The 14,992-nt window shown below is 46.8% G+C and overlaps 1 protein-coding gene across 5 annotated transcripts in view; it reads right to left on the bottom strand.

Annotated features, from left to right (window-relative positions):
* Window positions 1-14,992, bottom strand: part of smoc1 (SPARC related modular calcium binding 1) — a 199,255-nt gene that overhangs the window by 162,657 nt on the left and 21,606 nt on the right. For all 5 annotated transcript variants that reach the window (XM_033026838.1, XM_033026837.1, XM_033026840.1 and 2 more), the window contains exon 2: window positions 6,255-6,426. In XM_033026838.1, the coding sequence (XP_032882729.1) occupies window positions 6,255-6,426 (172 nt within the window). The remainder of the gene's footprint in view (window positions 1-6,254; window positions 6,427-14,992) is intronic.

Here is a 14,992-nt window from a genome sequence, read left to right on the forward strand (position 1 = left end):
CGGCTTCAAGAATCCAATGGTTTATGGGCACAATGGGAAGTGGCACCGGAATCCAGAGTGTGATGATTGATAATGCCATTGCCGTGATGTTGTTGTGGAAAACTCCTCTGAGTGCGAAAATGTGGATTACTTGATCAAAGAGCAAAATCCTCCAACTCCATTGAGGCGACAAACAAATCAAGGTCTGCGTCCGCTCCCAGCAGCAGAGATGAAATTGCACTCATTTGGCTACGGGGGACCAGCCACAACTTGTATGTCTGCAACCAGACACCTGATGCAGATATTCTACCCGTGTGGTGTCACTGGAAGCGATTACCAGGCAGACAGACAGAGGAAATGATTCAAGGGCGTGCTCAAAGTTTCTTTGGAAACAGCTACAACCCCACTAATGTCTGGGAATCTCTGGTCCAGGATCACTCGGCATAGAGATGTCATGAGTCAAGATTGTTTTGTGTCCCAGATAGAACAATGAAATTCTTACTTGCAGCAGCATAACAGAATATGTAAACATAGTACACTGTAAACAATATAAGAAACAAGAAAAAAGTTGTATACATATATATACACACACACACACACGTATATACACAGATAGCTTTTTTCTTGTTTATTACATTGTTTAATGCATACATACACACGCACAAGCACACACAAAACAAACAACAATAGTGCAATAATAACAATAATAGTCTATACAGTTCAGAGCTTATATGAGGTTGTAGTGTTTAATAGCCTGATGGCTTTAGGGAAGAAGCTGTTCCTGAACCTGGATGTTACAGTTTTCAGGCTCCTGTACCTCCTTTCCGATGACAGGGGTGAACTGAGTGTGTGGCCAGGATGGTGTGGGTCCCTGATGATGCTGGGTGGCTCAGGGTAGTGTTCATAATCGACTCCACGCATTGCGAAGCGCAGGGAAATCCTGTGCGGGCAGCAGGAGGAGCAGAACTCCTCACAAACTACTCGGCCGCCCCATCAGCCACCATGAAAAGCCGTGCGGTTCCCCATGGAAAGATCAGCCAACAAAACCAGAGAGGTGTAAGCCATCTTAGATCCTGAGGGACTGCCAAAGTAGGCAGTAACACAAGTGGGAAAGGGGCTGCAGCGTAGAAGATTGAAAGTTGTAGCCATTTTTCACACAATGGGATTTTACACGGGTCAGTATCAGCTATTTTGATTTTCTCATGTTTAATATAAATGACCTTTACATGCTGATGAAGTAGAATTCCAATGTCTGCAAATGATGAAAATCAGAAAACAAGAGAGTAAATTGCAAGTATGGCAATCATTGTTTTTGGGGGGGACATAGATTGGTGAAAGAGACACGTGCAGATTCAGTTTAACTTTGGATCAATGTTCTTTGGGGGGAAAACAAACAACAGAGTAGCATTCAAGTATCATCCAAGTAATCCAAGTTTAAGTAGCATGCAAAACCAGTGGGATATGAAGGCAAGTCAAGTCAAGAACGTGGAAAAAACAACATTATTTGGGATATATTTGGTATTTGCCTGTTTTACTGTTTTAATGTTCTTTTTACAAACCATGTTCTCGGGGTATCTAAATCTTAATTTTATTAGTTATTTAAGTTATGACATCGGATGGAAGCTGCATACCCAAACCTCATTGCACTTATGTGCAATGACAATAAAATATATTATTATCATTATTGTAATGTGGGACGCTGGCACAATGTACATGTAGACATCTGTTTATTGCTGCCAATGATATACAACTACAATTGTGGGCCATTTGCTTTAGGATATCAAGGGCTTGGAGAGGGAACAAAGGAAAATTATCAGGATTTTATCCAACATCTAGATTGGAGTTAGTCTATTTGGCCGTCGGATGAAGGTGAGATTGATATCAGATCCAAGAAAGTTAAGGGGGAGTGTTCAAAAAGCTTCAAGAAGATTTGAGAGAGCAGTAGGTAAAATTAATTCTTGGTTAGAATGGGTGTCAAGGGTTATGGGGTGAAGGTAGGAAAATGGGATTAGGAGGCAGAGGTCAGCCATGATTGACTGGCGGAATAGACTCGATGGGCCAAATGGCCTAATTCTACTCCTGTAACTTGTGAATTCCTCTGAAGTGCAGGTTTGTAACCAGAGGTTTGAAATAGCTGGCAAAAGCACCAGGTGGGATGTTAGGAAAAGATTTCTTTAAAATCCTGATAGGTCAATTGACCAATTCAGTACAAACTTGTATAAAGCAATTAGTTACGTACTTTAGGCTTAAAATGCAGAATTACAAGGTGGTGCAAAGGGCCAAATTCACCAAGAGTAGGGAAATCAAGAACCAGAGGACAAAGGTTTAAGGAGAGAGGGGAAAGATTTAATAGGAATCCGAGGAGCAATTGGTTCACACAGTGGTGGTGGGTATAGGGAACAAGCTGCCAGAGGAGGTAGTCGAGGCAAAAACCAAAAAGACATTTGAATAGGTACATGGATGGGAAAGGTTTAGAGGGATATTGGCCAAATGCAGTGTAGATGGGGCACCTTGGTCGGCACGGGCAAGCTGGGCTGAAGGGCCCGTTTCTATGCTGTATGACCTCATGACTCTATGTGTGCCAAAAGGTTCCACCGCATAGAAATTCATCAACTCTATTTCGAGAGCATTAAATAATCATTGTGTCTTGCCCCCGCGATATTTGACTCCTTGGATTATGATCTTGTATCACGATCATTGGGCAAATGCTCAAGCAGAGCTTTTTACTCCCCCCGCCAGTGAAGATCACTGCCATGTATGGGAAGCAATCCGGTCGTGATGGTTGTTGTCCGAATCTCCAGCAGCTGCCACCAGTTAACCAAGCAGCAACGAGGGCAAGGTTACAGCCCCTAAATGGACACTCTTCATGACAACCCCATAGTGGCCACCCAGCCAGTATGGAGGGCTGCCATTGGAGGAGGGGAGGGGAGGTGAGGGGAGGAGTGGGGAGGGGACCACAGAAGGATTGGAGCAAGGGCTCACAAGCTGCTGTGTGGTGACACTGGCAGAAGAACGCACACTGGACAACACAGCGCCCTGGAGAGTCACCAGCAGGAAAGTTCCATATCAGGCCCAACAGCCATGAGGCTCAACGCCAGAAACTAATACCGTGATCTCACTAGACCTGGCAATGTTGAAACCTTCAGCAATTTAAATTTCTCCATAACGATATAGCCTTCGCCTGCAGCAGTCTAACCCTCTGACACACTAGCACACCCATACATGGAGCTACTGATTTAGGAACATCATCACCACGGTGCAGACTGCTATACATTTTAACCTTGGCTTGATGAACATGCGGAAATAGGTAACTGTTGAGGGAAAAGCAGTGAGGAAATGGAGTCTCCTCTTGAGGCTGGTGAAGATGGTTCTCCACAGGCCAATAGGGTACTCCAGACCCAGATCAAGGCCAGGGTGGAGGAGGTTGTGAACCTAATGCCAATCATTACCAGATGCCCCCTCTTCACCAATCCATTCTGCTGTGAGGTCTCTGAGCAATCTGCATTAATCTGCAGTCCCACTGGTACAGAATCACCTCTGAAACCCCATACACTCTACTCCTGGCCTGCTGTTCTACTGATCCCTGCAGGATTTCCTGATGGTGCTCAGGTTTCCTCTTGCCTTTTACTTAGAACTCAATCACACATGTTCAGGAGGAGCGAGAGAGAGAGAGAGAGAGCGAGAGAGCAGAAGATGGAACGGGACCATGAGTCCGGGTCCGGAAGTGGCGGCGCTGGTGAACGGCTGCGGCTCGCCTGCAGTCCGTTTGTTTTTACTTTTTTGTGTTGTTTTTTTCGTTCTGTCTAGCTAAGTTTTTGTTTTTTTAGGTTGTGTTTATGTGTTGGGGTTGAAACGGGGCTTGCTGTCTCTCCCTTCGGGGGAATGCGACTTTTTTGTCGTATCCCCCTTCTCTGCCTCCGTCTGTGCTGAGGCCTAATGGCGGAGCTGGCGACCTCGAGGCTCCAGAGGCAGCCTGTCAGGAATCGCCCTGGGCTCGCTCCCGTGAGGGCGGCCCAGCTCGGGGTTGGAACGGCGCTCCCGTGAGGGGCTGTGACGCTCCCGTGAGAGCGGCCTGGCGAGGGGCTGTGACGCTCCCGTGAGGGCGGCCTGGCGAGGGGCTGAGACGCTCCCGTGAGGGCGGCCCAGCCCGAGGGTAACGGCGCTCCCGTCGGGGCGGCCCAGCCCAAGGGAAACTGCGCTCCCACGGGGGTGGCCCAGCTCGAGGGGGGAACGGCGCTCCCGTGAGGGTGGCCCAGCCTGAGGGAAACGGCGCTCCCGTGGGAGTGGCCCATCTCGAGGGTAACGGCGCTCCCGTAGGGGCGGCCCAGCTCGAGGGTGGAACGGCGCTCCCGTGGGGGCGGCCCAGCCTGAGGGAAACGGCGCTCCCGTAGGGGCGGCCCAGCTAGAGGGTGGAACGGCGCTCCCGTGGGGGCGGCCCAGCCTGAGGGAAACGGCGCTCCCGTGGGGGCGGCCCAGCTCGAGGGTGGAACGGCGCTCCCGTGGGGGCGGCCCAGCTCGAGGGTAACGGCGCTCCCGTGGGGGCGGCCCAGCACGAGGGTAACGGCGCTCCCGTGGGGGCGGCCCAGCTCGAGGGTGGATCGGCGCTCCCGTGAGGGCGGCCCAGCACGAGGGTAACGGCGCTCCCGTAAGGGTGGCCCAGCTCGAGGGTAACGGCGCTCCCATGAGGGCGGCCTGGCACGGGGCTGAGACGCTCCCATGAGGGCGACCCGGCTCGGGGCTGGAACGGTGCTCCGGTGGCTGAGATGGCCTTCTGGCGGCGGCGGCCTGAGTCCGGGGTTCAGCCGCGGGCCAGTGGACGACGTCGTCAACAGCTGCGCCCGCTGGACTGGAGGGCGGCAGCTTCGACCACCCCGGGCCGCGGTGTTTGAACCGGCCCGTTCGCGGAGCTCGGTGAGCCGCGGGACTGATTTACCATCGCCCGGTGGGGTATCGCCTCAGCGCAGAGGGAGAAGAGGAGGGAAGAGACAGCAGCCCTAAGGTATTTGCCTCCATCACAGTGAGGAGGTGCTTGGTGGACTCACTGTGGTGGATGTTAATTTGTGTTTACTGTCTGTTCTGTTGTCTATTATTGTATTATTGTATGTATGACTGCAGGCACGAAATTTCGTTCAGACTGAAAGGTCTGAATGACAATAAAGGAAATTCAATTCAATTCAATTCAATTCAATGAGGAGGAAGGAGAGTATCTGACCTGGGCTTTGTCCCACTTCAGATCCTGGCAGAATACTTGGTGGTCTGACTTGACACAAGTGGGCTGCAGTCATACACAATGAAAGGGAAGCTGTTGTGCAGTTTGCTGGAAAGGGAGTCCATGCAGTGGAGCTGCCAAGAAGACTATTGCGAACTGCAACATGGAAGCATTGATGAAAGGAGCAGATGCAATGGCACAAACAAATAGATCAAGTTGACCTACAATTTTAGGTTGTGCACACCATACACAAGGAGGGTAGATGTGCTTGGTTATGTGAAGAGACTAAAGAAGCTTAGATTGACTGGAAAAAATAGGTTTTAAAAAAAAGGTGTCCTAAACTTTTGTTGGAGCAGATAGGGAGAAACTACTTTCAGTTTCCAACTATTTGCAGCACTGGCAGTGGCTAAAGGACACAGACGTTAGGTAAAGGAACCAGAGATTAAGAGAATATTCTTACTTTTAAAAACCACATGGTCCTATCAGGAGTTAACCAAGAGCATTGAAAGCAGATTCAATTGCACCTCCACAGAGGGAAAGGGTATGTACTGGAGAAAAACTGCAGTGCTATGGGGAAAGGGTTAAATGGTGTGAATGAGTAACTTATCAAAGATTCACTCCAGGCACTGTGACCTCTTGGGCCAGTATGAGGCTGTAATGCTATATGTAACATGGTCAATGTAATTTAGATATCCCAATGTCAATGCAGATGTCTCAATACCACTCAGATGTCCCAATGTCAAATGATCTCAGTGTGTAGGAAGGAACTGCAGATGCTGGTTCAAACCGAAGATAAACGCAAAGTGCTGGAGTAACTCAGCGGGACAGGCGGCATCTCTGGAGAGAATGAATGGCTGACGTTTCAGGTTGAGACCCTTCTTCAGACTCCCTTTTCTACCGACGTGCCAGCAGAACCTTTCATTGAGATCCTCAATTGTTCACTTTACAACAAACACTTGACCTTTTCTCACTCATTCTCAGTATGTGGTCATCGCTGGCAATTACTGACCATCTTTCGCTGCTCCTGGTAATTGGGTAATTATTAGGGACCAGGAGGGGGACATACCTTTACATCTGCCTCGGTGTGTGATCTCCAGTGTTGAATCCCGGCACTTGGCCCTCAGGTAATCACACCTTGATTCATATGTCCTGCCATCGGAAATGCAGAGAGGCTTCAGCTGGGAGCCAGAACAATGTACATTGCACTCCAGGTCTTGATCACGATCTCCTATTAAAAACTGAGAACAAAAGAATTCTGTACTGCAGTCAAGTAATGTAAGTTGTGACATAAGCCTCACATAAAATGAGCATGCTCATCTCATGACTCCCCCATCAATGTTGTAATACAGTAGCTATGGAGGCCAAGAACATCTTAAAATGATATCAGCATGTCTTTCCACAGAGGGCACGATACTTTCCAGCAAAGGATGCCTGAAGGAGTTTTTGGCAATCAACACTGGCCTGTAACTCAAAACTCTCCAAGCACCTTAACGTGGAAGTCGGGAACGATGGTGGATTGTTTATTTTACAGCAAAGCGCGGCGATGTACGCCATTGCCGAGACTGACAGTGCAGACTTGTCGAATTCTTCAATAACTTGGATGACAACTACTTGACAGATGGGTTAAAACAAAATCAGCTTAACAAAGATAGGAATGTTGATACAACTGCCAATCCACTGCACAAGCAGCCTGTGGTTTGAAGTCAGCGTGCCCAAACCAAGAGACAGCAGTGTCGGGCGCAAGGCCTTTTTATTGGCATCTTAATATTAAACCCACCGCCAGGCCTATCATCCTTCCTCCACACAGCAGAAATAAGTTTGGCCCCTGGAGGCTAAAGCACCATGTACACCCCTCGGGAATTTGTCTATCTCATTACACACTAGTGAGTCTTTAAACGAGATCTATGGAGAAGAATGTCCATGGGATCCACCGTCTCCCCTCATTGATCACTCAGCAAATGGCTGCTGCTTTTCTATGCAGAGCAGTCGTTCCAGAAGATGCAATGAATTTGCTCTCCGACCCCAATTTCTTAAGAACATTGAAACTGAAGAGATTGCAGGATTTAAGACACAAGGCCCAGCCATTGCAGCAAAGCGCGCGTGTTCCAAGACCCTCAGAATAAAAGGCAAAGTAAGTCTTGCCTTCCTCGCTCGCGGCCTGATGCATCAGAGTGTGAAGGTGTACAAGAGCAGCCAAATCTGGAAGAGAGCCATCATTTACCAACTTTCCACTATTTAAAACCCTACTGGCTTTTATTCTGTGTAGGAAAGAACTTCAGTTGCTGGTTTATACCGAAGGTAGACACAGAGTGCTGGAGTAACTCAGCGGGTCAGGCAGTATCTTTGGAGAAAAAGAATGGATGACATTTCGGGTCGGGTCGAGTGCGAAGGGGTGTTCCGACCCAAAACGTCACTCATTCGTTTTCTCCAGAGATGCTTCCTGACCCGCTGACTTAGTCCAGCACTTTGTATCTATCTTCTGGATTTTATTCTTCCAGCCCTGATGAATAATCTCACGGTTTGCCACATTATATACCTGCCCAGTCCTTTAATTGAACCATATCTCTCTGTAGATCCTCCACAAGCAAGGGTGAGTTGGGCTGAAGGGCCTGTGTCTGTGCTGTTTGACTCAATGACTCACAGCTCCCACTCAGCTTTATATTCTCAACAAATGTGGAGACATCGCACGTGGTCATTTAATCTCAATCACAAGTGACCGAGACTCATCCTTATGAAATCCTTCCAGTAATAAAAGCTAAAATGCTGGAAAAAAAGCCTCAGCGAGTCAGTCAGCAAATGCGGAGAGAAAAAGAGAGGATTTGGATCTGTAGACTTTTATTAGTCAACATTTCGAATCTGTAACCCAGCTAATAACAGTATATCCATCACTGGGTGTATTTCTAATCAGTTTTCGTTAACCAGTCTTTCAACTTGGGAACACATTGTCCCCAACCCTGGGAAAAGGGATCAATAGACATTAAAACATTCAGACATCTAAGGGATATGCAGTTTGGGTGTTGAAGAAATTCAGTAGAATATTGACTGGGCATGAGTTATAAGAAGGGACTTTTTTCCTTAGACCTTGTTGAGGTGCACAAGACCACGAGGGACATAGATAAAATTCTCACAGTCCCTTTCCCCAGGGTGGAGGATTTTAAGACAAGAGGACATGGGCTTATACCGAGCCATCTCCCGAGAGGGGAGAGATTTAAGAAAGACTTCAGGGGCAACATTTTCACTCAGAGAGCAGTCCTTATCTGGAAATGAGCTATCAGATGAAGCTTTAGAAGCGGGTACTATTAAAAAACAATTGGACAGATACAAGAATAGGATTTGAAGGGTTGCTGGCCAAATGGAGGCAAATGGGACCAGCCCTGTATGTCAACTTGGGTGACATAGGCAAGGAGGGATGAAGGGACTGTTTCCATGCTATAAAAGCTCTATAGAGTGCTATGACTATGACTCTAGTGCAGGAAGTGGTACTAGGCCAAAACATTAGCTGTGATCATATTGAGCAGGCACAAGACACGAATCGCACATTCCTGTTTCTATTTCTTACAGTCTAATGAAGCCTTAATTTGTGCAACCAGTTCTCATACAGCCACTTATACAATGTCTCTTCAAAATTCCAGTTATTTGAAATCTGCTGGTTTGCCCTTATCGACCCTTATCGACTGTGCTGGTGGAAATCTATACAAAATAAAATTCCCAACTGGAGGGATGATGAAACAGAACTCAATACCTCCAATCTAAGAAGACAAAACTAAAGAATTGACCCGAATTGCATCCCTGTCACTGCCGGTATCCCCAGGGGGCTAAACATTAAGAGGGGGTAGAATCAGAGTCGGCTGTATTACCATTTGTGAGCGGTTTCTGAGTAAAAGCACAAACATTTAAATCAGGTGCACTCTTCCCCAAACGTTAGTGACGCATCTGGTAGAGCTGTGTAGGAAAGGAACTGCAGATGCTGGTTTCAACCGATGATAGACACAAAATGCTGGAGTAACTCAGCGGGACAGGCAGCGTCTCTGGAGATAAGGAATGGGTGACGTTTCGGATCGAGACCACAGCTCGGGTTTGATCCTGCCCTTGGGTGCTGTCGGTGTGTATCTGAAACAACTCAAATGGCACCGGAACTGTCCTCCTCGGCTGCCGAGGGACCGAGGCACCGGCCGCCAAGTCTGCCGCGGAAGTCGGCGATGGGAACGGATCTGCCTGCTCCAGCTGAGCCGGAGTTCCAGACCCCCGGCCGCAAGGGGCAAATATGACATGCCAGTCGGCTGCCCAGATCGGCCACCTTGGCACCAACATATTCAGGTGGGGGGGGGAGATTTCAACGTGGCTCTCGTAATTCTGTCCGGAGTAAAGGAGATGCGGGACCACCAGTGGCCGGAAAATCAGTGGCGGACCTGTAAGTAGAACAACAATAGTAGTGCAAAACCGATAGTGGTTCAGTGCTGAGATAGGGTTGCGGTTAGGGATATGCAGGGCGATTCAAGAAGCTGGTGATTACTGATGGGAAGAAGTTGTTCCTGAGCCTGGAGGTAATGATTCTCAGGTTCCCGTACCTTCTTCCTGATGACAACAGCGAGAAGAGAATGGGGCCAGGATGGTGTGGGTTTTTGTTGGTGGTAGCTGCCTTCTTAAGGCAACACTTCCTGTAGATCCCTTCAATGAAGGGGAGGCCAGTATGCATGAAGGACTGGGCATGACCACCACTTTCTGCAACCTCTCGAACCAAGCCATGATTTACTTATAGAGATTATAGAGACTTTGTAGATACAGCACAGTACCAGGCCCTTGGGCCCACACCGACCAGTGATCCCCATACACTAACAATATCTTGCACACTTGGGACAATTTTAATATTTTTCTGAAGCCAATTAACCTACAAACCAGTACATCTTTGAAGTTGGGAGGAAATTGGGAGCCCGGAGAAAATCCACGCGGTCACAGGGAGAATGCACCTACTCCGTACAGACAGCCCCTGTAGTCAGGATCGAACCTGGGTCTCTGGAGATGTGTGGCAACAACTCTAGCACTGCGTCACTGTGTTGCCCAATGATGCAACCAGTCAGTATGAGTTGCACCTGTAGAAGTTTGATCAAGTATTCAGCGACATGCCAAATCTCCTCATAGGGAATGGAGACATTGCTGATCTTTATTTGTGACTGCATCAATGGGCTGGGCTCAGGACATATCGACAGAAATGTGAATCCTCAGGAACATGAAGCTGTTGACTCTCTCCACCGTTGTCCTGCCGATGAAGACAGGTTCATGGTCCCTCAACCTTTCCTCCCTGAAGTCACCAATTAGCTCCTTGGGCTTCACATCCTTCCTGCTGTGTCACAGACCACAAGGTTATCAACCCGAAACATTAACTAAAAATCAACATACCGCAGATGTTGGAAATCTAATATTAAACCCGAAAATGTTGGAAACACTCAAACTACAGAAGCACGTTGAAAAACGGAATAGAATTTAAGAGCTGAAATGTGAACTCTGCTTCTCTTTCCATAGATGCTGCCTAACCTGCTGAGTATTTCCACCATTTTAAGGTTACATTTCTAATGGAGATTTTCCTCGTTTTAATCTCTCTCTCCCTTAATTTACTACCCACTTGAATAAGGAGACCACTTCAAACCTGAAAGACACAAAAAGCTGGTGTAACTCTGCGGAATAGGCAGCATCTCTGGAAAGACTTCTTAGACCCAAAACATCACCTATTCCTTCTCTCCAGAGATGCTGCCTGTCCCGCTGAGTTACTCCAGCTTTTTGTGACTTCATTCAGTTCAAACCAGCATCTGCAGTTCCTTCTTACACACTTCAAACCTGAACTCTAGTAGCAATGGATCGAGCAAAACGTTACATTAATTTTTTCTTGCTTTAATATTCTAATCATGCATTTGATATTTAATGTTGAAATCCCTAAAGGGCCCGTCCCACTTGGGTGACATTTTAGGCGTCGGGTCGTGATGCGGCGTGACGCTCGGTAATGCCCGGTGTCTCCCTGCCGCCCCAGGATTTTGGAACGTCCAACATCCTTGCGCGATATCTGCATGTCTTATCATATCGTGCGCCCTTTCGCACTATGACGTACGGGTGACGCACGATCATTGCCTATGCTAATTTATTTTGCGTCACCGTGCATCACCATGCATCACCCGTATGCCATCGTGCGCCATGATGCATCAAGATGCGTCGCGGCGAGTCCACTTTTATAGGGAAGCTGGATAATCAAATGGCATCATACTTCCCAGATGACGCAACCTGTCGTATCTTGCCGTATCATGTCACGGGTGGACGTACATTGAGGCTGCTTGACGGCTGTGACATCACAGGCACTGCCCTATGCTGCCGCATGCTGTCCTATGGTGACGCTCACCCTGGCCCATGGTGACGCAGAGTGACATACCTTGACGCAGCTGTGTCGCATCCTGTCGTGCTACTTGACGGTTTTCAGGCGACATCGGGCGTCAGTCACTGACAGCCATCGTCACCCATAAATTCACAAAATGGGATAGGCCCTTTACTTACTGAAAGTTCCAAAATGCTGAAACTATTTGTTTGCTCCATCAGTAGATTCCACTTGGGATCCAAATCCCACTTCAATTGTTGAAGATGCAAGACAAGAGAAAAAAAGACAAACTACTTTATTTCCCCATAATCTTGTTTAATGTTTTAAACTACTATTTTATATTACTTTAAAAAGTTAACATAGTTTACTTAATTTAGAACAACTATTAAATCTCGTTGAATGGCAAAGATATATATATATTTTTACAAGCATTCATAATCATTTTTAACAGGCAACCAAGCTGGAGGTTCAGCTTTGCCAGCTTTCAAAGTTATCCGGCATGTTTTGGATCCAGATCTTCCTCAGTCTACACTGCTCCCCATCAAATGCGAGATGGGCCTGCAAGGTTAGTCCACCACTGGATATTTCCACTAGTGGGAGAGTCTAGGACTAGAGGTCATAGCCTCAGAATTAAAGGACGTTCCGTTAGGAAGGAGATGAGGACGAAAGTTCTTTAGTCAGAGGGTGGTGAATCTGTGGAATACTTTGCCACAGAAAGCTGTGGAGACCAAGCCAATGGATATTTTTAAGGCAGAGGAGGATAGGTTCTTAATTAATACAGGTGTCAATGGATATGGGGAGAAGGCAGGATAATGGGGTTAGGAGAGAGAGAGAGATAGATCAGTCATGATTGAATGGCGGAGTAGACTTGATGGTCCAAATGCCCTAATTATGCTCCTATCACTTATGACATAGGGGGTGTGGGGATGGTAACCAATGGTGACACCGCCCATCACGTATCAGATCAGTAAGACCTAGCCACCTATCACTGCAGCAAAACTAACAGACAACTAGAAGCTTCTCATAAAAATTGATGCCAACATAAACTTCAGTAGCCAAACAAAACTCATACAGATTACCTCAAGCATAATATGAACAAATCATGCAAGAACTAGGAGCAATAAATAGGAGGCCATTCTCACCAACTTGCTTGCTCACCCATTCAATAAGGACATGGCTGATCTGGTTATAATGTCTGCTTTGCATCCATGTTTACCCATATTTACCTTTCACTCCACACCTTCACTTCAAGAATCTATCCTTTCTTTAAAAACCATTAAAAGACTGCTGCTCTACCACACTGAAGTAGAAAGTTAAAAAACTTATGGCCCTCTGCGAGAAAAGATTTCACCTCATCTCCATCTTATATGGGCAACAGCTAATTTTTTTAAAAGGCAGTCACAAAAAGCTAGAGTAACTCAGCAGGACAGGCAGCATCTCTGGAGAGAAGGAATCGGTGACGATTCAGGACGAGATTCTTCTTCAGTACCGCTGAGTTACTCCAGCTTTTTGTGTCTATCTTTGGTTTAAACCAGCATCTGCAGCTCCTTCCTACACATTTTAAAAGGCAGTGTCAGGTTCTAGATTCTCCCATCAGAGGAAACATCTTCTCCTCAACCACCTTGCCATGTCCCTCAGGATCATATTTGTTTCAATGACCCCAAAAATGTTTCAATGGGTGAGATGGAGTAGAGGCACAAAAGGTTTTCAACTTTCAGATGTTATTTAGGGGGCATATGTTATACACAGGAAGTGGGTAACTCTAGCAGATATTGATGTCAACGTATTGCAGATCCATACAGGAGAATATTTGATCCAAGTGGTACTTATCTTCACCTGTCACTGGCTGAAGCAGCTTGTAATAGCTTCATCGATGTTAAAATGTGTCATGAAAAATCTCATACTCTTACCATTAAATGTTACTGTGTTCTATCGGCAATGGCTCAGATCAAGTGTTTACGAGTAAATCACCTGCTATATTATTTCCTTCCACGCTTTGTGAACCTACTGACTGTATAATCTCCATTAAAGAAGGTTGCTGCTATTTACTCATTCTATCATACGTCTCCACATAAGCTCAAAATGTTCGACAAAGTCTTAACTACATCTCATTCATTAAATAATACTAGAGTAAGTTGGGCTGCATGCTTCTTGATTATGCAATTGTATTTCTTGGTTCTTTGAAGGTGATGGAATGCGTACAAACAACTTGCATGGATTCTTAGTTCACTTCTGCTGCCTAATCAGTCTTCACCGTTCCCCGTGCATCTGCAGACTGCTCGCCGTTCTACATATGCCTCTCCTCCAAGCCATTGCAACAGGAATGGACCAGTTCTTCCAATGCGTGTTTGTGTACAACTTTCACAATGGTCACCATCACCTTCAACTGTGTCTCATGCAGAGTTGGAGGAAGGATAATTGATTGAAAACAAAAGCCATTGAACTTGATCAGTTTTCCCCAGGAGAGCTTTTATTCACTTATTCAAAGAATGGGGACTCACTAGCAATGCAATCATTAGTTGTCCAACAGTTGAAGACACAAAGTGCTGGAGTAACATGGCGGGTCAGGCAGCATCTCTGGCCAACATTGGCCAGAGACGTCTTGGGTTGAGACCCTTCTTCAGACAGATTGTGGTGGGAGAGAAGAAAGCTGGAAGAGGAGAGAGGCAGAACAAAGTGTGGCAGGCGAGGACAGAGGCGAGAGTTGATAGGTAGATGGTGGGACAAAGGCCAGATATGAAAGCAGAAGATGTGAGACAGGAATGAAGAGTTGAAAATTGTGAAGCCAGAGGGAGCAATGTAGCAGGAGGGGGGGCTGGGGAGAAATAGGTGGGAGTCTAAGTGGGACACAGGGGATGGCGGGGGGGGGGTAGAGAAAGGGGAGATGTGAGGGAGAAAGAGGAGGGCGTGGGAGGCGGGTGTGTTTAGAGGTTACCTAAAATTGGAGAATTCAATGTTCACAGGGCCGGATTTAGATGAAGAGAGGCCCTAGACTATTCCACTTGTGAGGCCCCTCCCAATCCCCCACACCCACGATGAGAGGAAAATGGAGGGCAAGGAAAATTACTGAAGTGTTGTTTAGAGACCACAGTGCATTGTGACAGCATATGTAAGAAAGGCCTATAACAGTGTCAAAAATATTATACACCAGGCCTGTACGAAGTTTTTCAATAGGGGTGGTGGCATGGCAGGATTACAATAAATTTATGTGAAATGAGTGTATGCAGTGCATATCACAAGCGCGAAGCTCAAAGACCCTTGCGGCCGGGGTACAGGGCCCGCTTAAGGGCCCTGGAAGCTCTGGGGTTTTAGATGTTCTCTGGTGAATTCTGAACCTTATTTTGTAGCATTTTTGCACCAAATTTATGACTAATATTTCAGAAATAATTTTGGTTAAGTCAAGAGTAATGAGTGGTTGGAATGGGATGATTGGAGTCATTGTTGTA

This window comes from Amblyraja radiata, chromosome 9 (genome assembly GCF_010909765.2).
Source record: "Amblyraja radiata isolate CabotCenter1 chromosome 9, sAmbRad1.1.pri, whole genome shotgun sequence".
In the NCBI taxonomy this organism is placed as follows: domain Eukaryota; kingdom Metazoa; phylum Chordata; class Chondrichthyes; order Rajiformes; family Rajidae; genus Amblyraja; species Amblyraja radiata.